General features: G+C 40.5%; 1 protein-coding gene across 1 annotated transcript in view; it reads right to left on the minus strand.

The window, feature by feature from the left end:
• Positions 1 to 17932: 17932 nt before the first annotated feature.
• The window catches only part of LOC124789833 (low-density lipoprotein receptor-related protein 2), a 216061-nt gene continuing 210218 nt past the window's right edge, over positions 17933 to 23775 (minus strand). Inside the window, exons 59-60 of the mRNA XM_047257326.1 lie at positions 21613 to 21733; positions 17933 to 20216 (exon numbers count right to left, since the gene is read on the minus strand). Of these exons, the coding sequence (XP_047113282.1) occupies positions 19869 to 20216; positions 21613 to 21733 (469 nt within the window). The 3' untranslated portion in view covers positions 17933 to 19868. The remainder of the gene's footprint in view (positions 20217 to 21612; positions 21734 to 23775) is intronic.

A 23775-nucleotide genomic window follows, 5' to 3' on the forward strand; every position in this document is an offset into this window, starting at 1 on the left:
GCACCATATTACTTTCCATTTGAAAAATTGTCCTAAATTATTTTGTTATGTATTTATTTTGAATATTTTCCATTTTTACTTTCCTGTCTACATTCCTGCTTTTCTTATATTTGATATTTTGCTAATGTTGTCTGTGTTGCCTCTGGATTGCATTATCTGATAATCAATGTGGGGAACAGTGGGGTAATAGGTGTTACAAGACATAGATGATATTGCCCTTGTTGAAACTGAAATTTCTGCGGGAAATTGTCATTATGAAGGTAACTTGTACTGTTATTTTTCTGAATTTTTTCGGAATGTATAAACAAGTGGCTGGTGATAGTCAAAAGACTATTAAAGTAAGCTAGAGAAGAGGAAAAGAGTAGCAATATTCATTTATCTTCCATGTAGAAAATGTGCTAATGCTCGAAAAGGTACTAGGCATATCTATGTAAAATATAAGCAATGGAATCATTGAAGGTAACCACTCACTGTATAGCGGATGTGTAGAGTGATGGTCCAGCATATGAATCCACCTTCTCCTTCAGGGACACACATACTTTGTATCGGTATTACTAACCTAACAGATCTTTCAAGATGTTCAACCATAGGTCTCAAACAGCAGTCTAACTGCTGTCTCTACAGGATAATTGTATTGGCTGTTGATGCACTACACCAGCAAACACAACTTTTGTCTGCAAGGTAACTGCAAAGAAATCTGAACAAACGTTTTTGATAAGCTTTTAAAGAAATAAAAGAAAAGAAGTAGAAAGATAAGCTTTTCAATATGCTAATTTGAGCCAGTTTATGATAATTCAGTTTTTAAGTGAGTAAGTAGGAAACAAAGTGATTCTATACTGCCCTGATCATTAACTAAAATAGGTCATAATAGGAGATGTATTGATGTGGAAGGAAAGATGTGCCCTCTTACTGGTTTTTTGAGCTTTTTTTTTTTCGTTATACATGCCATTAAGTGGCAAATAAGATAATTCTGTTTATTTATTTCATGATATATTTTTTTTCTGGTGGACAATGCTGATACACCATCAAAAACCAGCTGCTGTGGTTATGTTTTGTGTCTGCCTGCAAAGCCTCATATTTAGCCTCCATTATTGTTATTCTGATTATCCTGCAGGGGAAGTAATCATGTGTTCCAGTGCATTTTATTGTGTTTCTATCAAGTGTTGTGTGTCACTTTCACGAGGTCAGTGATATTAGAAAATATACTATCTAGCTCGTAGCAGGCATATAATGGAAATCAAACAATGGAAACTCCAGGATGGAATGGAACAATATTATGAAAACGGAAGTTGGTACTCACCATATAGCTGAGATGCTGAGTCACAGACAGGAACAACAAAAAGGCTGTCACAAACAAATAAAGCTTTTGGCCATTAAGGCCTTCATCAGCAATAGACGTACACACACACTCGCAAACGCAACTCACACACACGATCACACTATCAGGCAACAGAAACCACAGTTGTGCCTGTCTGCATATAATGAAAATATTTTTTTTTCTCTATTACCTGTTCATTATTACTTTATTGTATCTCCAGTGTTTTATGTGGAAAACCCTAAGTATGCCTTGCCCTTTTTTTATTCTCACTTGTAATTTGCTCTACTGTTCATCAGGTATATTAATAACTCACTTAGATTTTTACTTTGATCACCTCCCTCACTTGATGCATAAAGAAAAACTCAAATCTCTTACCTTGAAATGCTAATCTGCCTTCATACATAATCAATAAATATCGGTATTAACCTCCACTGCCCTCGCAGTGTCAAGGTCTGCAATCCAGAACAGCAATGTCCTCCAGTCACCAAGTGGTTGCTTTTTCATCAGTGGAATACCATCAGTTAATACACTGACGCAAAAAAAGTCGCCACACCAAGAAGGAGTTGTGCGACATAAACGGGATTTGCTAGGTGTGTTTCTACATCTGAAAGATGATGTCTATTCAGATTTTGTGCCAGTCGCATAAGGGTGGTGCCAGTAACACTGCTATGAGGATGCAAATCAGGTTTGCTTTAAATACACGCTGTAACGATTGTGAGCATTAGTTACTTTTGAGATTGCATGTGATGAGTGGACGTTAGTCAAGAATGCGTTTAAGATGGCAAAGACACCATTATCAACACCTCACTGAGCTTGAATGAGGTCATATAATAGGGCTATGAGAACCCTCGTGTTCATTATGTTCATTGTGGTGATCATGAGAATCTACAGTCGCAAGAAGACCAGACTATGGACAGTGACGTGGCAATACCAAGAGAGCAGACCATTGTGTTCAATGTATGGCCCCGGCGCATCGTAATACATCTGCAACAGCAATTTCAGCAGCAGGTGGCACCACAATGACACAACAAACTATTACAAATCGAGTACTTCAAGGACAGTTCTCATACATATATCTTGTTGCATGCATTTCACTGACCCCAAACCAATGCTGAATGCACCTTCACTGAAAATTTTATGTCAGTCTGGTGATTCGTCCTGTTGTGTTGCCATTCAAGAACAACATTCCAGGTTTTTTTTTTTTTTTTTTTTTTTTTTTTTTTTTTTTTTTTTTTTTTCCTCCAACAGGATAACACTTGCCCAGGTACCTAGGCAAGTGTTACATGCTGTACAGTGTGCTGACATGTTGCCTAGGCCTGCTCGATCACCATATCTGTCTCAAATTGAGCACATATTGGACATCATCGGATGACAACTCCAGCGTCATCCACAAACAGCATTAACCCACCATCCCTGTATTGACTGGACAAGTGCAACTGCCAAGGAACTCCATCCCACAAACTGATATCCAGCATCAACATTCTGGCAGTTACACCAGCTATTAATGTATCAGTATTTCACATTTCCGATGGCTTGTCTTGCACTTACGCTAACCTGTGATCTTGCAATGTTAATCACTTAAATATGTTACCTAGACAAAGGTATTCCTGAAATTTCATTACTCTAATTATTTTGTGGTGTTGCAAATTTTTTTCCTGTCAGTGTACGTGTCATGCTGAAAGCTACTCGTTACATGCCAGTCACTGTAAGCACTAATCAATTAATTTTATTTTTTTATTTATTTAATTCATTTACTTATTTTAATTTTATCTTCTATGAATTTGTCTTCTACATCTTCAACCATTCTCTACAAGCCACCTTATGGAGTGTGGAAGAGGATACTTATCTTCCCACTATCATCCCCCCTTTTTTTCTTTCTTATTCTATTCAAATGATGATTGCCTGTCACCAAGACCCTAAATCAGCTCAAGTTTCTCTCATGTTTCCTCTCCTGCTGATTTCGTGGGATGTTATTGGAGGAAGTTTATATTGCCTGACTCTCCTTTGAACATACAGTGTCTGAATTTTAGCAATAAACCTCTCGACAAGGCACAATCCATCTCTTGCAGAGTTTGCCATTGAGTTTGGTGGTTATCTCCATGATCGTCTTTTGCTTACTAAATGAAACCAAGATAAAGTGCACTGCTTTTTTTAGACCTTCTGTATCACTTCTACCAAAACTACCTGGCAATGATTCCTGAATAAACCCTTACACAGTGCCGGTTTCAACCTGTACCCCGCAGCCTGGCCTGTAAAGGCCAGCCTGGTTGGTTCGTCAGACTGTGCAGCAGAACACAACCCCCTGGGTCATCCTGGCTAATTTGGAGCACCCACTTTCCCAGTATGTCTGGATGGTTAACCTCGTGGGCAGCTGCTGTGGTTGTGTTTTGTGTCAGCCTGCAAAGCCTCGTATTTATCCTCCATTATTGTTATTCTGATTATCCTGCAGGGAAAGTAATCGTGTTTCAGTGCATTATGACATAAAATCTTTTTCCTTTTCACTTTCTCATTTTCCTTTCCACTTTCAATAATGTATTGCTGGAACTAAGTAAGCTTATTACCACAACCGTGAAGAACATTGTACTATGCATATTAAACTTGCTGAATATGTGACTACAGTGTGGACACCTGTCTTATTACACATGATTACATACCGTGCACACACTGAATTTACTCAAAGTCATTGTCTGAGTGGATCCTTATCCCTAGCTGCTCGTGGGACCGAGATAGAACCCTCGAAATCATCTTCTTCTCCTCCCAGCAGGATTGGTGTACCACCTGGGAGTATTCACCCCCTTTCTTCCAAATCAATTAGAGAGTCTAGTCTTCCTGATAATAAGAATACTTTGGACTGCAGGAACTGGGCTCATGGAGTCATGAATAACACTTTGTTACTGGTGATAAAGAGGAAGGAAGGGACATTTGAAAAAGTGTCCCCCTTTTATATCCATAAGGGTTTGGAAGGCCTTGCTGGAACATTAAAATCTATAAAATGATTGTGTAATGCAGGCAGACCTCCTTCAGAAGTCGCAGAAACTGGATGACTATGATATAATTGTTGAGTTGCACGCCTCTCTCAACTCCAATAAGGGCATTGTCACATGCCAAGATACCATGGACATGGACATAGCAGAACTGAAGCAAGAATGAGCATCCCTGGGAATAGTCGATGTGAAGCAATGAACTTGGAGGAATAATGGAGAAACTGAAAACAGTGACACTTTCATTGTCACATTCAATTCTCCAACACTTCCTGAATATCTTATGGTCGGGTTCCTTCAACTTAATGTTCCATCGTACATTCCAAACCGTATGCGATGCTATGAATGCCAGCGTTTCGGCCATACAACCACGATTTATGGAGGTGAAGTAATCTGCAGGAACTGTGGAAAAGCCGCTCATGATGCTGGGACTGACTGCCCATCTTTGGCGATCTCTATCAACTGCTCTGGGAACCACCCAGCCTGGAGCCAAAACTACCCACTTTTTGCTGAAGAATGCAAAATACAGGAGATAAAAGTGACCGAGCGGATTCCCTTTGCTGAAGCTAAAAAAGAATATAAGGCAACGAAACTCCATCTTTGCCACCTCGTATTCCTCCACGGTGTAGAAACCTATTCCCAAGGCGGACGCTTCGACACAGACGACGCCTAGTGTGCCTATATCCACCACAAGTAACTGCACTTGCATGCCTTCTTGTCACGGGAAAAAGAGTAAGGACAAAGCAATCCAGGCAGTTGCATCAGGAAAGACCAACAACAGTTCTGCAGCGAGCATCCAAAAGATACAAGAAAAGCAGAGAGCCTCTCAACACCCCCTTTCACCCTCATCCTCAAATGGACAGGTGCAGGGATAGGTTCACGACGTTTGGACCAAAAGCTGCCCTGCGTTCCGTCAGACGTCATTCTTTCCCATCTGACTGATGAGGAGGATATCGTGGAGTTAGTTAGATGCTTTTGATCCAGGGAGCCCCTCCACTCCCCATCGCTCTTCAAGTGCTTCACCTCCCCGGTGCAAAGATGGGGGTAAATTAAAACCACACCGATGACATGGCTTCCATACTACAGTGGAAGATGAATGGATTCAGGACTTGTGTGGAGGAACTGAAACTCCTAGCACAGGTACGTCCCTTGTGCTTTTGTTTACAAGAAATGCATTTGAAAGATACAGATGTCATGCTACAGGGATATACACTGTACCACAAGGATGACCTGTCAGGGGAAAGGACCAAGGGAGGTGTCTCAGTGTTTGTCACTAATATGCACTACTCCACTGCTCTCCCCTTGGCTACTGACTTGCAAGCAGTTGCAGTTCAAATTAATGTGTGTCGAAGGATCACTGTTTGCTCACTGTATGTACCTCCGTAATCTGCATTAGACTCTGAGGCTTTCACGGATCTTATCGCACAACTCCCGCAACCGTTCCTCCTCCTGAGAGACTTCAATGTCCATCATATCCTGTGGGGCTTAACCATTACTTGCCCTGGGGGTCGGGTGTTGGAGGGCCTCGTGACGTCTCACGAGTTGTGCATCCTCAACACGGGTACTCACACACATTTCTCTACTGCTACTGGGTCATTCTCAGCCATCGACCTCTCTTTTGTGTTCTCCCGCCCTCGTCAATTCTGTTCTCTGGGAGGTCATTGATGACCTTCATTCCAGTGACCGCTTCCCAATCCACCTTCACCTACTAAATGGCTCACCACCTCAAGTTATGGTCCCAAAATGGATGGTCAGCAGGGCTAACTGGACACGTTTCAGCCAGCTGGCTGTGTGAGAACACTGCAACAGCATCCAAGAATGGGTGGACCACATCACATGAGTGATCCAACATGCCTCTGACTTCTCCATCCAACAGCCCTCAGGTCATCTTAGGAGGCCACCAGTACCTTGGTGTGCAGATGAGTGTCATTCCGCGATCCGGGAAAGGCGTGCGGCTCTTTGACATTTTAAATGCCGACCGACAGCAGACAACCTTAGGACCTTTTGGGTCGCAAGGGCCAAGGCTCGACATGTCATTAATGAGAGTAAGACAAGGTCATGGCAATCGTTCCCTGGATTCTGTCAATCGTTCCACTTCTTCTATAAAAGTATGGGAAGCCATCAGGATGATTTCCGGTAAACGCAGCCGTTTACCAATAGTAGCATGCAAGCCAGGATCCGGCGTTTCGTAGCTATTGTGCGACTGTAGAGAGCAAAAAGTTGGACGTCAGGTCCAACAGTTCTGAGGCCTACAACTCCCCTTTCTCCATGTGGGAGCTCGAATTGGCACTGACTGAGATTCATGACACTGCACTCAGTCACGAGCCTCCTAGCGGTGGCTATTCAGCAGGCTTTTCTCCGTAAGCATCACTATATCGGCACATTCTTCGATATAAGTAAGGCATATGATATTACTTGGAGAATACATTCGCACAACTGCCTGATTGATTTGAGCAGGAAAATGGTGTTCCTCAGAGCAGTGTTTTAAGTGTTACTCTCTTTGCGGTAGCCATCAACAGTATCACATCTACGGTAAGGAGTCCTGTACTATGCTCCTTATTTGTAGACAATTTTGCTGTTTGATGTTCCTCCTCCAGTGTTGCAATTGTGAGTCGTCAGTTGCTACTTACAGTGCAGTGGTTTAGCAGAGTGGGCTGCAAATACAGGTTTTCAGTTTTCTGTAGATTAGTGTGTATGTGTGTTCATTTTAATCATTCCCATAATCTTTTTTAATTTGCCTGCCTTGAATGTGGGGGACACCATCCTACATTTTAGAGTCACGGTGCAGTTTCTGAGCCTCAGTTTAACTCCCGATTGTCGTGGTTACCACACCTGAAAGCCAGAACCCTGAAGGCACTGAACATCATCAAGTGCCTTAGAAACAGGTCTTGGGGAGTGGACAGGGTGCATCTTAAGTTTTATTGGGCTTTTGTGCGTTCACGGCTGGACTATGGTTGCACGGTGTATGGGTCAGTGAAGCTCTCTTACTTGCGTATAATTGACACTGTCCATCATGAGGGGATTTGGCTGTCCATGGGTGCTTATCGTACCAGTCCCATACCTAGCATCTGTGTTTAGGCAGGGGAACTGCCACTTAGCATCCGGTGTGAGATCCTCATGGTACGTGTGGCGTGTAAGTTCCTTGAAGCTCCAGCTTCACCAGTACCCCTTACTGTTGCCCATCCACCTCTGGAACGCCTTTTTTCCAACCGCCCGCAAGCCACGATGCCACTTGGGGTCCGCATGCAGCGTTTGCTGGAGTCACTCTGTGTGGAGCCAGTATGATCCCAAATCTAGGTTTTTAACTGCCTACTGCCCTGGTTACTGGAGAAGCCCAGAGTGATTTTAGATTTGGTGCGGTACAGGAGAGAGAGCACTCCTGCATCCATTTTTAATCCGATATTCTCTGATATTTTATCTGAGTACCACAACCATGTAGCTGTTTTTACGTATGGGTCCAAGCAGGGCAACTCTGTTGGTTGCCCTGTTGTTTTCCCGGATCGTGTCCTCAAGGTCAGACTGTCTCCAGAATTTACCGTCTTCGACGCAGAATTATAGACAATCTTGCGAGCGCTGGAGCAGATGAGACGTTCTCCCGGTGTTAGATTTCTCGTCTGCTCAGAGTCTCTGAGTGCCGTTTACTCTCTCCAACATTTGTACCCAGCAGATACAGTAACCCAGAACATCCAGGATGCTCTCCTACAGCTAGAATGACTGGGGAAGGAAGCATCTTTTGCTGGGTACCTGGGCACATTGGAATTGCAGGGAATGAAAGGGTGGATCGAGTAGCCAAGGAGGCGTGTCTTGATCCTCTCGTATTTCGGTGTGCTATCCCCCTGCATGCTATCACCTTGCTGTAGAAGTACAAAGTCATGTGTTGATGGGAAGACACATGGGGAGTGGCTGGTAGTGACCTATAACAGGCTCCGTGTCATCAAGCCCACAGCTCAGCCGTGGAATACTTCCTTCCAGCCATGTCAGTGGGATGAGGACCTTCTTACTTGTCTTTGCATAGGCCACAGCCTACACATGTATTCTTACTCCGGCGAGAGGACACTCCAATGTATGGTGCATGTGGCGTGCAGGTCATGGTGCACCACATTTTGTTGGACTGCATTTTATTTGCCGACCAGGACTGCAGCGTATTCGCCATCTATTTTATGTAATGCTGAAATGAATGTGGTTAGGGTTTTAAAGTTTTGTGAATTGTCCAGCATTTTTAACAATATTGTAGGGAGATGTTCTTAATGCACCGAAGGGTGGCTAGCTCATCCTAGATTTTCGTAAGTGGTGAGTCAGTCACATTTCCCTGTTGTTTTCTTTTAGTTCTTCTGTGTTTTGTTTCCTCTGTGTACTGATTTCATGATTAGCTCTCTTCCCTACTTATTGATTTTAGTCCATGTGAGAGTGCATGTGATACAGAGTGACCGTGTGGTCATTTCGAGTGCATGCGTGTACAACACTTTTAGTTCATCTCCACATTCATTTGTTTTTATAAGTGCAATGGCGCTGATAACCTCACCATTGGTTGCCCATCAGATCCAAACACATACACACACACACACACACACACACACACACGCACACACACACACACACACACACACGCACACACACACACACACACACACACACACACACACACACACACACACACGTTCAAATCACACAATAACTCACAATCACCGAGTACAATGACAATAATACACTATATATGATTTCCTTCACTTCACGAAAAGTAAGTGAAATATCTGTGACTATATTTATGAGGCCCCAAAAGACCTTGTTCACCTATAAATTTTCGCATTAACTTTTTCACAAATAACGTGTCATTCTGTGAACTATTAACGATCTTTGGCTGCTTTTTATAGCTGAGTTTGATTCCTAATGTCCACTGTGACCTTTGATGCATTTCACCTCCCTCCCCAGAGCCCGTTCTGATGTTCAATGAAACACACATTCTTGTAGGTGTAATGACTGGCAAGATCTTAATAAACTGAGTGCTAGACCCCAAGCCTTGTTTAAATTGAAACCCCCATCCCTGTTTATTAGGTTATTTGACATCTGTAATTATGCTGTCCCAGAAACCTGACATTTGCACCACAATACTGTTCTCATTGCATCTCATCTTATGATTATATTCAAGGTAGAGCTCTGTGACAGCTGATTTCCTTGGTTGTTTTAGTTGGGTGTGTTACTAATGTTCTTGCATCTGTCCTCGACTGCTCTGATAGTCTGGTCCCATTAAGACATGCCACATTCATGTGGAATGTGGTACACATTCACCTTTTGGAGGCCTCAGTCATCTTTAATGTCACGAAGCAGAATTTTTGTTTTAGTTGAAGGGAGTGAAATACAGTGGATGCCATGTTTCTGTAGGAGTCTACCAATCTTCCCAGATAGAGGGTCAACGTGAGGTATATAAGTGATTCTTGACTTCTCTTTCTCTATCTCAGTTTCAAGCTTTTCTCAGCTGTTCTTGATTTTGATTCTGTTTTAGAATCTTAACCAGTCCAGATGACGTGAAGGAGAGTGCAATGAGAAGATGGATTTGTTAATACAAGAATTTGCAGTTATTCAGTAAAACCTCCACGGTAATATCATATTTATGCATTGTATCCACAAGTGACATTTTTATCCATTTTGAACCTAAATTTTCAGATCAGAAAACAGGGAGCAACTACTGTAGTACAATGATAAGAAATGCTCTGTGGTCAAGAAGAAATTGACATGATTTTAGGTAGCCGGTAAAGTGCGAAAGATTTAAACCATAAATTAAGAAATGTTATAAATCCCTTATTCACAGTTTAGTATTGTATAGTAGTAGACTTTCATGAATAGAAATTATTTTTAAAAACTGAAATCTGTTGGAAATGCAGAACTTCCACCTCTGCTATCCAACCATGCTAAACATATTTCTATACTTTGCTAAAATAGAAAAACGCTGACTTTTCATATCCTATTGATTCCCCTCAGTAATTTAAAATATTTTTCTTTCCATTTGTTTCTGACTGTTAGTGAAGAAAAAGAACAGTTATGATCGAGAACTGAAGAATATGTTAATTGTCTGACTTTTGAAGACTGGTACCTCCCACAGAAATAAATGAAAAACCTTTTTTTTATGGTTGTGTTTCACCCATTACTATTGCAGATTTTATTTTTCATGCAAAAGTTTTCATCCTAAACATAAGAAAAATTCTCACTTTGACAAGACACTCTGCTTCTAGAATACGACTTATTGGAAAAAAGTGGTCTGCATTTTATTGAGACTGCTGCTTCACAAGTAGTTTCAGGCAATATCCACTAAGACTGTTCGTAACTAAATATAATTAATTTACGGTTTATCGTCTTTGATAGTATTTTTTGAACCTTCAGTGTGTCTTTCTGTGGCCTGAAAAAATGTATTTATCAATAAAGTGTTTGAAAACAAATCCTGTTATAGAAATATAAAGCAGCAAGCCATCCATGACTTGTCTGAGGTTAAATACCAAATAGAATTGACACAAGACAACAAAGGTGCAAAAAATTAGCTCATTTGATTGCAGCTAAATTATGGTCGCTTGACTCATCGGACAGTCCGCCTTGAGGTGAGGAGGTACTAAATTTTTTGTGCCACAGAGTCAAAGGTAAATCAACGTTACTACCTGAGTCATCTGCCATGGGCAACAAGTGCTCATGATGGGGCCCTTGATATGTCCACCATTCTCTGTTATTAGAGAACAATAAAAGAACATAGTGTCTGATTATATGTGTGTGTCTGCCTAAAACACTCACATGTGACCTGTACATTCAGCAAGAGTACACACTACACCATCACTCCTGAACCTTGTCAGAATAGTTTAAGGATTACACACAGTGCTTGTATGGCCTCCATGTCTCCTGATTTCTATAATACAGGACGCAGATCTGACCAGTCTCAGTGATCTGAATTTGAGCTGTCATGGATTATGATAGCTCCAGAAAGCTTTCAGTGCCTTATGTAGTCCATGCTACAGCACATCACCACCATTATTAGGGTGAAAGGACATGCAATATGCCAGCAAGTAGGAGTGTTTTTAATTCAGTTGCTCATATCTATATTTTGAGTAGGGAGGCATGTAGTTGTATAGCATATCCAGCATGATTCACTCTTGTTTTGCATTTATTTAGATTGAACTCCTTAGCAGTTTCATTCAAGTCAGAACAGTAGTTATAAAACTTAATGGCAGATTAAAACTGTGTGCTGGACCAAGCTTGAACCTGGGACTAAAACCTTTTGCAGGCAAGTGCTCTACTGACTGAGCTATGACTCATAACATGCCCTCACAGTTTTTTTCTGCGATTACGTCATTTCTACCTTACAAACTTCACAGAAGTTCTCTTGCATACCTCACAGGTCTAGCACTCGTGGAAGAAAGGATACTGTGGAGACAGGGCTTAGCCGTAGCCTGGAGAATTGTTTTCGGAAACAGTGAATTTATTTCACAGGTGTCCAAACAAAGCAAAGGCAGTATACTGAGATTTTTAAATATTGGTCTTCAAGGACTCTATGCATTTAATTTGTTTCATTTCTCTGACAATCTTTTTGTGTTACCTATATGATTTTTGGAGTCCCCACAAAAAATAACTATATATATATATAAGGAAACATTCCACGTGGGAAAAATTATATATAAAAACAAAGATGAGGTGACTTACCAAACGAAAGCGCTGGCAGGTCGATAGACACACAAACAAACACAAACATACACACAAAATTCAAGCTTTCGCATCAAACTGTTGCCTCATCAGGAAAGAGCGAAGGAGAGGGGAAGACGAAAGGATGTGGGTTTTAAGGGAGAGGGTAAGGAGTCATTCCAATCCCGGGAGCGGAAAGACTTACCTTAGAGGGGAAAAAAGGAAAGAGGACGGGTATACACTCGCACACACACACATATCCATCCACACATATACAGACACAAGCAGACGTCTGCTTGTGTCTGTATATGTGTGGATGGATATGTGTGTGTGTGCGAGTGTATACCTGTCCTTTTTTCCCCCTAAGGTAAGTCTTTCCGCTCCCGGGATTGGAATGACTCCTTACCCTCTCCCTTAAAACCCACATCCTTTCGTCTTTCCCTCTCCTTCCGTCTTTCCTGATGAGGCAACAGTTTGTTGCGAAAGCTTGAATTTTGTGTGTATGTTTGTGTGTCTGTCGACCTGCCAGCACTTTCATTTGGTAAGTCACATCATCTTTGTTTTTATATATATATATATATATATATATATATATATATATATAATGGAAGGAAACATTCCACGTGGGAAAAATTATATATAAATACAAAGATGAGGTGACTTACCGAACAAAAACGCTGGCAGGTCGATAGACACACAAACAAACACAAACATACACACAAAATTCAAGCTTTCGCAACAAACTGTTGCCTCATCAGGAAAGAGCGAAGGAGAGGGGAAGACGAAAGGATGTGGGTTTTAAGGGAGAGGGTAAGGAGTCATTCCAATCCCGGGAGCGGAAAGACTTACCTTAGAGGGGAAAAAAGGAAAGAGGACGGGTATACACTCGCACACACACACATATCCATCCACACATATACAGACACAAGCAGACGTCTGCTTGTGTCTGTATATGTGTGGATGGATATGTGTGTGTGTGCGAGTGTATACCTGTCCTTTTTTCCCCCTAAGGTAAGTCTTTCCGCTCCCGGGATTGGAATGACTCCTTACCCTCTCCCTTAAAACCCATATCCTTTTGTCTTTCCTTCTCCTTCCCTCTTTCCTGACGAGGCAACCATTGGTTGCGAAAGCTAGAATTTTGTGTGTATGTTTGTGTTTGTTAGTGTGTCTATCGACCTGCCAGCGCTTTTGTTTGGTAAGTTTCATCATCTTTCTTTTTAGATATATTTTTCCCACGTGGAATGTTTCCCTCTATTATATATATATATATATATGCAGGGTGTTTAAAAAATGACCGGTATATTTGAAGCGGCAATAAAAACTAAACGAGCAGCGATAGAAATACACCGTTTGTTGCAATATGCTTGGGACAACAGTACATTTTCAGGCAGACAAACTTTCGAAATTACAGTAGTTACAATTTTCAACAACAGATGGCGCTGCGGTCTGGGAAACTCTATAGTACGATATTTTCCACATATCCACCATGCGTAGCAATAATATGGCGTAGTCTCTGAATGAAATTACCCGAAACCTTTGACAACGTGTCTGGCGGAATGGCTTCACATGCAGATGAGATGTACTGCTTCAGCTGTTCAATTGTTTCTGGATTCTGGCGGTACACCTGGTCTTTCAAGTGTCCCCACAGAAAGAAGTCACAGGGGTTCATGTCTGGCGAATAGGGAGGCCAATCCATGCCGCCTCCTGTATGTTTCGGATAGCCCAAAGCAATCACACGATCATGGAAATGTTCATTCAGGAAATTAAAGACGTCGGCCGTGCGATGTGGCCGGGCACCATCTTGCATAAACCACGAGGTGTTCGCAGTGTCGTCTAAGGCAGTTTGTACTGCCACAAATTCACGAAGAATGTCTAGATATCGTGATGCAGTAATCGTTTCGGATCTGAAAAATGGGCCAATGATTCCTTTGGAAGAAATGGCGGCCCAGACCAGTACTTTTTGAGGATGCAGGGACGATGGGACTGCAACATGGGGCTTTTCGGTTCCCCATATGCGCCAGTTCTGTTTATTGACGGAGCCGTTCAGGTAAAAATAAGCTTCGTCAGTAAACCAAATGCTGCCCACATGCATATCGCCGTCATCAATCCTGTGCACTATATCGTTAGCGAATGTCTCTCGTGCAGCAATGGTAGCAGCGCTGAGGGGTTGCCGCGTTTGAATTTTGTATGGATAGAGGTGTAAACTCTGGCGCATGAGACGATACGTGGACGTTGGCGTCATTTGGACCGCAGCTGCTACACGGCGAACGGAAACCCGAGGCCACTGTCGGATCACCTGCTGCACTAGCTGCGCGTTGCCCTCTGTGGTTGCCGTACGCGGTCGCCCTACCTTTCCAGCACGTTCATCCGTCACGTTCCCAGTCCGTTGAAATTTTTTAAACAGATCCTTTATTGTATCGCTTTTCGGTCCTTTGGTTACATTAAACCTCCGTTGAAAACTTCATCTTGTTGCAACAACACTGTGTTCTAGGCGGTGGAATTCCAACACCAGAAAAATCCTCTGTTCTAAGGAATAAACCATGTTGTCTACAGCACACTTGCACGTTGTGAACAGCACACGCTTACAGCAGAAAGACGACGTACAGAATGGCGCACCCACAGACTGCGTTGTCTTCTATATCTTTCACATCACTTGCAGCGCCATCTGTTGTTGAAAATTGTAACTACTGTAATTTCGAAAGTTTGTCCGCCTGAAAATGTACTGTTGTCCCAAGCATATTGCAACAAACGGTGTAATTCTATCGCTGCTCGTTTAGTTTTTATTGCCGTTTCAAATATACCGGTCATTTTTTAAACACCCTGTGTGTGTGTATATATACACTCCTGGAAATGGAAAAAAGAACACATTGACACCGGTGTGTCAGACCCACCATACTTGCTCCGGACACTGCGAGAGGGCTGTACAAGCAATGATCACACGCACGGCACAGCGGACACACCAGGAACCGCGGTGTTGGCCGTCGAATGGCGCTAGCTGCGCAGCATTTGTGCACCGCCGCCGTCAGTGTCAGCCAGTTTGCCGTGGCATACGGAGCTCCATCGCAGTCTTTAACACTGGTAGCATGCCGCGACAGCGTGGACGTGAACCGTATGTGCAGTTGACGGACTTTGAGCGAGGGCGTATAGTGGGCATGCGGGAGGGCGGGTGGACATACCGCCAAATTGCTGAACACTTGGGGCGTGAGGTCTCCACAGTACATCGATGTTGTCGCCAGTGGTCGGCGGAAGGTGCACGTGCCCGTCGACCTGGGACCGGACCGCAGCGACGCACGGATGCACGCCAAGACCGTAGGATCCTACGCAGTGCCGTAGGGGACCGCACCGCCACTTCCCAGCAAATTAGGGACACTGTTGCTCCTGGGGTATCGGCGAGGACCATTCGCAACCGTCTCCATGAAGCTGGGCTACGGTCCCGCACACCGTTAGGCCGTCTTCCGCTCACGCCCAAACATCGTGCAGCCCGCCTCCAGTGGTGTCGCGACAGGCGTGAATGGAGGGACGAATGGAGACGTGTCGTCTTCAGCGATGAGAGTCGCTTCTGCCTTGGTGCCAATGATAGTCGTATGCGTGTTTGGCGCCGTGCAGGTGAGCGCCACAATCAGAACTGCATACGACCGAGGCACACATGGCCAACACCCGGCATCATGGTGTGGGGAGCGATCTCCTACACTGGCCGTACACCACTGGTGATCGTCGAGGGGACACTGAATAGTGCACGGTACATCCAAACCGTCATCGAACCCATCGTTCTACCATTCCTAGACCGGCAAGGGAACTTGCTGTTCCAACAGGACAATGCACGTCCTCATGTATCCCGTGCCACCCAACGTGCTCTAGAAGGTGTAAGTCAACTACCCTGGCCAGCAAGATCTCCGGATCTGTCCCCCATTGAGCATGTTTGGGACTGGATGAAGCGTCGTCTCACGCGGTCTGCACGTCCAGCACGAACGCTGGTCCAACTGAGGCGCCAGGTGGAAATGGCATGGCAAGCCGTTCTACAGGACTACATCCAGCATCTCTACGATCGTCTCCATGGGAGAATAGCAGCCTGCATTGCTGCGAAAGGTGGATATACACTGTACTAGTGCCGACATTGTGCATGCTCTGTTGCCTGTGTCTATGTGCCTGTGGTTCTGTCAGTGTGATCATGTGATGTATCTGACCCCAGGAATGTGTCAATAAATATATTTTAGTAGTGATGTGGTGCTGCTTATATGTTGCTACTACTGGGGAACAGCTTGTATTTTGAATGTGAAGGAAGAGGGATGGATTGGGGAAAGCTAAAAACTGAAGTCAGATTGCTGGGAACCCACCTGTTGTGAAGACGAGGAGGCAAATATCTCTGTTGCTTCTCTTCATCACAAGAAGCAGGTCCCTCTCAGAGTGGGATCTGAGTGACTTCCCTTTTTATTTTCCCCAATGCATCCCTCATTCCTCCCTGACAAAGAAACTAACCATTCGAAAAGCTAAGGTAGGTTCCAGTTTTTTGTGCTTTGCATCTATCAGCAATATTCAGAATGTAACATCATGAAGATAAATAAGTACTGGACAGCCATTCTGTCTCCTTGAACTTAATGTTTTTACATTAGAGGAAAAACTATAAATTTTGTGCACCTTGGACTTTCTGGAGGCAAGATGTATGAGTACCTAATTACTTTGCAAGTAGAGAGAGAGTCTTTAAGGTTCCTGTAACTAGCATCATTCTTTGGAGAAGAAGTTTATAGAGATTCCAGAAGGGCTATCCAGAGAAGATGATCGGCTGTGTACACCAAGTAAGTCGACTTGTATAAGAGAAGTGGGAAGTTTGCACATACACTTCACACACTCTTAGTCATCAAATCGTTAGAAGAGGAAGACAAATTTTGTCATGTCACGCACCACTCATTTCTGGAGTGGAAAGGTTTAAAGTTATTGAAGCAGTCAAAAAAACAAAGTAGAAAAAAAAGTACAGTATTTGGTCATGGTTAATCTCTTTGTTGGGTGCTGGTCGATGTTTGGGTGATTGCAAACATTCTAATTTGTTGCTGCCTTCTAAGTGTCTACCCCACCGAAGAGCCTCCCTAAAGAACCTTTTCATATTAGACTTTAATGGGTAGTCAGCCTTGTTGAATTACTCAGCTAGAAAACACCTGACGAAACATTATCGACACTTTTTGTTTCATTTGAGATGGCCATCACAATAGTGGTACCATTTACTATGCCACCTGCTAATTTAAGGATCCCTTTTAAATCTCACGAAGTGTGATATTTGTGTTACTAACTTGACTCATATTTCATGTCAATTATGTTTCTGAAGTACGTGTCAAAGCTATCATGCAGTTTTTCTGTCTTTAAATAAGCTTTCTTGGTGACTGCCTTTTTGCTGTATATTATCAACATGTCAAATTTATTATATGAACAAAAGTCTGCAATCAACATAGATCTTAATTTACTCAAAATTTCATTTGGTACACACTAAGGTGGGTACTCTAAGTCACACATTATCACTTGCAGAGAGAGAGAGAGAATGTGTGTGTGTGTGTGTGTGAGTGTGTGTGTGTGTGTGTGTGTGTGTGTGTGTGTGTGTAGTTCAAAAAAACATTATGATATTATATAGTTGGTATTGTCTTTTGATGCTGAACCCATTAAGATGTAATCATCTACTTATGGTGCTGTAACAATGGTCTTTGTGTTGAAATTCCTTTACATGTTCCTTTTTCTTTAATATAACACACAAGTGGCACCCACTCACCACCTTAATTGTCATTTTTTCAATAATTTCAAGATGATAAACTAATTCACATAGTTTTTCAAGAACTTTAAAACAGTTTGTCCTTACTCTGCACTAACATTATAATAAAACTTGCTAAGTTTACTGCAGGGTTTAAGAATCATCAAGGACCCTTCAGATCCTTTACAAGGAAAGTTATGGGTTTCTTAATATGCAATAACAATCACTATTGTACAAAGTGTTTTATTTCAGGCTGACAATTTTCAGTCAATATATTACATTTTTTTGTAAAAAAATATTCAATATCTTGGTACAGGTCATTGTAAGAATTTACATGATGAGTAATTATTCAGTAATTACTCTAAAAAGCTTGAATTGTGATAACATTACTGCTCTGATATCACAGAATTTGGTAACAAGCTGAAGATTTAAATGCACACAAATTAAGTGTATTTCATATTATTTTGCAGTTGTAATTGGCCATTTATTCTCAGTTATTAGTTACAAGTTTGCTATGGATCTTCTAGAAATCATGTCATCTCACTATGCTTTCAGTTGCTTGTTTTTAATTATAGGCACACATTAAATATAATACAATTTCTGAAATAAGAACAACTTGATCTTAAACATCTCCCTTAACTTTTGCCAGAGTTTTTCCAAGGTTTCTTTAATTATTTATGTGTTGGCACTAATAATTTAAAACATATTACATTTTAAATAGAAATGTCCAGCAAACAAATTAGTTTCCAGTTTTTCCACAGCATTGTTGAATTCCTATTAATTTCTTATTCATCTTTTTTAATAATATAGAGCATACCACACCGCAAAAGAGATTTACAACTGCAAAGCTGCATATGGAGCCACATTTGTGTGACAAAATAAAATTTGCTATTCATCTAGAAAAATAACATCCACTTTATCATTTGTGCTCAGTGACAAAAATGGTTATCACAACTGTCAGTTCCCAAAATCCACTAATTTTTGGGAAACATTCTGGAGGAGTAACAAATATATTTATATAGTACTATAATTCCATATTCCTGTATGAAGTTTTTGTTAAAATCAAAAACTTTGCATACAAAGAAGATGAACATGGACGGTTTCATTACAATATTTGTGTATTTTCACAAATCTTAATTCAAAACACTGCTTAGGGGAAAGTGTGCAGGAGAGCACCCGTATCCTTATGAAATAAATAAGGCAGTTGTTTGGAATTTCAACAGCATAGTTAAACTTTCATATTTTAACATTAAAAACAAATCAAAAATTTACACAACAAAAAATACTTTTAGATCAACAGTGATGAAGTGTCATAAATGGTCCCATGTAAAGGTCTGAAGTATGTACAGAAATATAGATTTCCACATTTTAGGAAACAGATATGTAAATTCATACAGGATAAAATTTTGTTCAAAACTGTTACCCTGTCTTAAATTACACGTGGAATACTTTTTTTATACTAATGGAAGATTTTTACTTAGTTGTTTGGCCCATTGGAATGCCACATTTGTATGTATACTTTACATGCAACATTTATATAAAAATAACTCTGCACTATTTATAATGATAGTTATCACTCTGTGCCACTTGTAAGTTGTTAAGACCTTCAACATTTTCAGATTGGGGGAAGTAATTTAAAATACAGGGAGGAATTACAATTTACGGCCCTGATATCAAAGTGTCATAGTCCAGTCAGTCTTCCTCTGCTTTTATAGAGTATTAGCTGCAGCCTCACATAAAATGATGTTCTGATCATATTTACATATGAATATTCACAAATCTGCTTCAACTTCAACAATAAAACATATCAACAATATACACTTCTTTCTAACACTCCTGGGATGCACAACAGATTTAAAAATTGTAATACTGCACAAGCTCTTAACAGAGACAACAGGATCCTCTACAGAAATATCTTGTGACAAATTCATATGTACCTGTTATGAAAATATATCATAGTATTTCTGCCTTTGTCTTCATTATGACTTCTGCATTGAAGTTAAGAATATTTACATTTTTAATGTCAATTATTAACACACGGCCTACCAGTGATGTCCTTTCACAATCAAGTTTGTAAATATTCAGTTGGTATAATAATTGCACCACACTGGTTGAGATACGCAGTATCCGAATTCTCTCAGAGAACTTGTTGTGTTAACAGTTCAATAGGTGTGTGCATATTTCAGCATTCTGATTTGTCCTCCTCTACGAGCTTTTGAGTGTCTTTGCCAGTATCTGTAGAGGTGGGATCCAGTTCTCTGTGCCTTATGTGAATCTGAGGTGATGATTTCTGAATTATACTTGACGGTGCGAGAATAGCTGATGCTGGTTCAGGCATCATATCTACTTCTCCATTGCTTCCAATTTTTGATTTAGCAACATCTGCTGGAACTTCGTATATCCCCCCACCACCGCCTCCATTTCCAGTTTGTCCTCCAGTTACATTTCCAAGGGCATCATACATCGGATTGCTGAAGTCTCTATTTTTTGGTCCAACATCACGCATGTTGTATTCAGCATCTATTGGTTCCTGTAATAACATATTCTGTCAATAGTGTCCACATACTAGTACAAGAAAGCCAAATGTTAGCATATAAATCACAGGGGGTTTTCAATAATACCAATTTATACAATAAGGCAATGACAATGTATCATGGGTATCCTATAAAATTTAATGTCCTAGTAACAGTTTCATTTATTTTGCTCTTCACCAACAATATAATACTAATATACAGCTCTTATTTTGAATGTAATGTGGTTTATTTTCAATATAGTGACTTCATCATCTTGATGTACCATATGTAGCGGGCAACACCTCATAACATGCTAACCGACACTCCTTTGTAATTCCTGACTTTGTAATGTCTGTTATTAGTGACTTTGGAGGCTATAAACATAAATGTGATTATAAGCTGAAATAAAAAATACTAAAATAGTTGTTCTTGCTACTACATATCTCCACATGGCATCATTTTAATGTAGCACATATCCCAAACCACTTTAAGGACAGTTATACTTTGTACTTTATTATTACAGGAATACTACTGTTTCAAAAATCTGTATGTTAAGATATGCCTGGCTTTGTATTCCACGTAACAGCTCCACTGGAAAACTTCTAGCAGGTATCAAATTAAATGGGGCTCCACAATCATATTGCATTGTCTTTCTGATGCAGAAGAATCCATTTATTTACTAGCTCTACTGAATCTCCTTGTATTTCTTGATTAATAGAAAACATAACACTGGGCAATCTGATATTGTTCCCTCAGTATACAATCAATTTCACATATTTTTCAATATCAAAAAGACAAACTATTGATTACTTTCTTACAGCCAATCCTTCTGTTACGCTACTTCTCCCTATCTACCACCTGAGCTCAAATATTTTCAAGTAATGGATTTCTGTAAAATGCCCAAAATGTGTCCATAAATTCCTGTTAGCTACAGTATCCTATAGTTCAAAATGCACTTACGAATGCCTTATTTCTGCCTCACCTAAGAGAGATATCCTGCATCATCTAAAAGCAGCAATATGTACATGTACTGTGAAAGGGCAGAGATATGATTTTTTGAGATTTCCTATTATGTGCGGTAAAGATTCAAGCCATAAAGTATCACAGCATAAAATTGTTGCCTATATATGATCTGCTGCACTTCTTTGCACTACAGTGGTGTTTCTCTCACTGGACTTACATGCACATGCAATCATTATATGTAGTAATCATATTAATAAAATAGGCTATCCTTTGCAATAATAATAATAATAATAATAATAATAATTACTAATAAGAACAATGAGATTGCTGAAACAATGACGTTTTTTTTTAAACTCTGGGAATCTGATAAGCAATTTATGGTTACAGAAGGTAAGTTTTTACTCGCCAGGTGTATTTTTGTTAATTAATATTTATGGCAAGGTTACTTACTACTCGTGTCCCTTGCGGGCCATTAGCTGCAAAAGCTGGTGAGCCAAATTCAACATTCGTTCCTTGTCTGAAGGAAACACTCTGGGAATTCGTTAGTCCACCGAGGCCAGGAGCCTTTCCACTGCAAAACAGCAAAATGATTATTCCACACACAGTGCAATTGATCTGTTAAAAAAATACATGTCTAACAACACATACTGTTAGTTTTGTTTCCACAGTGACTTATGAATAATAAAAGAAGAGTAGTCTTTTCTCAGTTGCTTATGAAAGTTTCTAGTTCATTTTCTTATTTATTTATAACAGATGCCTCTTTATGGCTCAGCTAGAAAATACACACTTCTCTCCACTGCATTATCATTCTGTGGAAGAATGCTACAATTGTGTAGCACCTCTTATCGAGCGCTCATAGTTCACTAAGAACTCACTAATAAATCACAGTGTCTTTATTCTACTAAGATTTTTTTAACAGTTTCCTTTCACGGTTTGCCCTTCTGTGTCTTCCTTGACTCAGGTTCCAGATAAATTCTGTGCTCAATCACCATTTATACTCTATTTCCTACAACTTGTTCCCCTATTGTGCCATATGATGGAAACTTTAATTGAGAAAAAATTGGTGTTTCCTCTGGGCTTATTTTTTCAGACAAATCATAATGAGACTTTTTTGAAATCTATATTTTATTAGAATTTTAAATGTTTATGTGAGAATAAATCACTACTCATTGAATAAATGAGGCACTAAGTATCAGTTAAGCACATGGAAATAGACTATCACCAGCTGAGCTTTCCAGCTGGTTCTTCACCTCAGATTGTTTGCTTTCCGATCAAGGACAGCTCTACTGTTTATTAGGCCCCCCCTTTTCTTTTTTAAACATGCTGTCTACTGCTTAACACTTCCTCCAACCCTTACAGGGATACAGAAATTATATTCCATCCCAAGTTCTTAATTGTCATATTTGCTAATGTAATTTCAGTTTAAAAGCTAAGTTTTCTTTATTGACTTGTAGGAATACTTATAAAATGAGTCCTCTTTGGCAATTATTGAAACTTCCACACATACTTCAGTGCATAAAACAATTAATTTTTGCATTAATTTTCTTCCCAGTGCATGTTTCTCTTAGTTGGCAATAAAAAAGCAAACTTACTGTTTGACATTCAGAAGAGAAAAGGTTTCAGAACAATACATAGAAATGAAAACACCTGTTTTCTCACAAGTATTTTCCTCATAAGCTGTTTCAATCATTTCCATTGCTGGATCAACCCACAGGCGACAGAATATCAGAACCTTAATAGACACTGTTCCAAGTTTTGTGAGACTCTTAATAACACAATGAATAATGTCTCACAATGACGAGTAATGCCTAAACAAGCATTCATTTACAGCAGCATATTTAATTGCCTGAAGTTTGGAAAATATGACGGAAAGGACAGAAGACAAACTGACAACTAGGGTGGAGACGAAAGCATAATGACACTGCGAGGCTGCACTGAACTGTGACGGTCTATGAGGCATCATGTATTGCACGTGGATAAAGTAAAATACTTATGATGACTGATTAAAAATTATATCAGTGCTTTTCTCACACCCATAAGACTTTAGGAGTGTTTCTTGCTATAGGCATAAAATGAAGAATGAAACTGAAATCTGAGTTTAAAAACTATTTCTCTCTATCTTATAGATTGAGATCTCAAATGCAACTGCCGCCATCATACACTCATGTATGTGATATGCACGAGTCCCATAGACCTTGACAACAAATACCTTGAAGCTGGCAATTTTAAGAGCCTGTCAGTTTGCTACGTATATTCTTCTAGTCATTGTATATCCAGAAGTGCAAGCTGATCGTAAACAACAAAGCACGTGTTTGATTACATATGACAGGAAATTAAAATATATTTACAAACCTATGCACATTTTCCTTTTGCAAGAAAGACTCTTTAACTGAAAGCCAGAGACACAATTCACTTAAATAATTAAATAAATAAATATATCTAAAAACAAAGATGATGTGACTTACCAAATGAAAGTGCTGGCAGGTCGACAGACACACAAACAAACACAAACATACACACAAAATTCTAGCTTTCGCAACCAACGGTTGCCTCGTCAGGAAAGAGGGAAGGAGAGGGAAAGATGAAAGGATGTGGGTTTTAAGGGAGAGGGTA

The sequence above is a fragment of the Schistocerca piceifrons genome, chromosome 3 (assembly GCF_021461385.2).
Source record: "Schistocerca piceifrons isolate TAMUIC-IGC-003096 chromosome 3, iqSchPice1.1, whole genome shotgun sequence".
NCBI lineage: Eukaryota > Metazoa > Arthropoda > Insecta > Orthoptera > Acrididae > Schistocerca > Schistocerca piceifrons.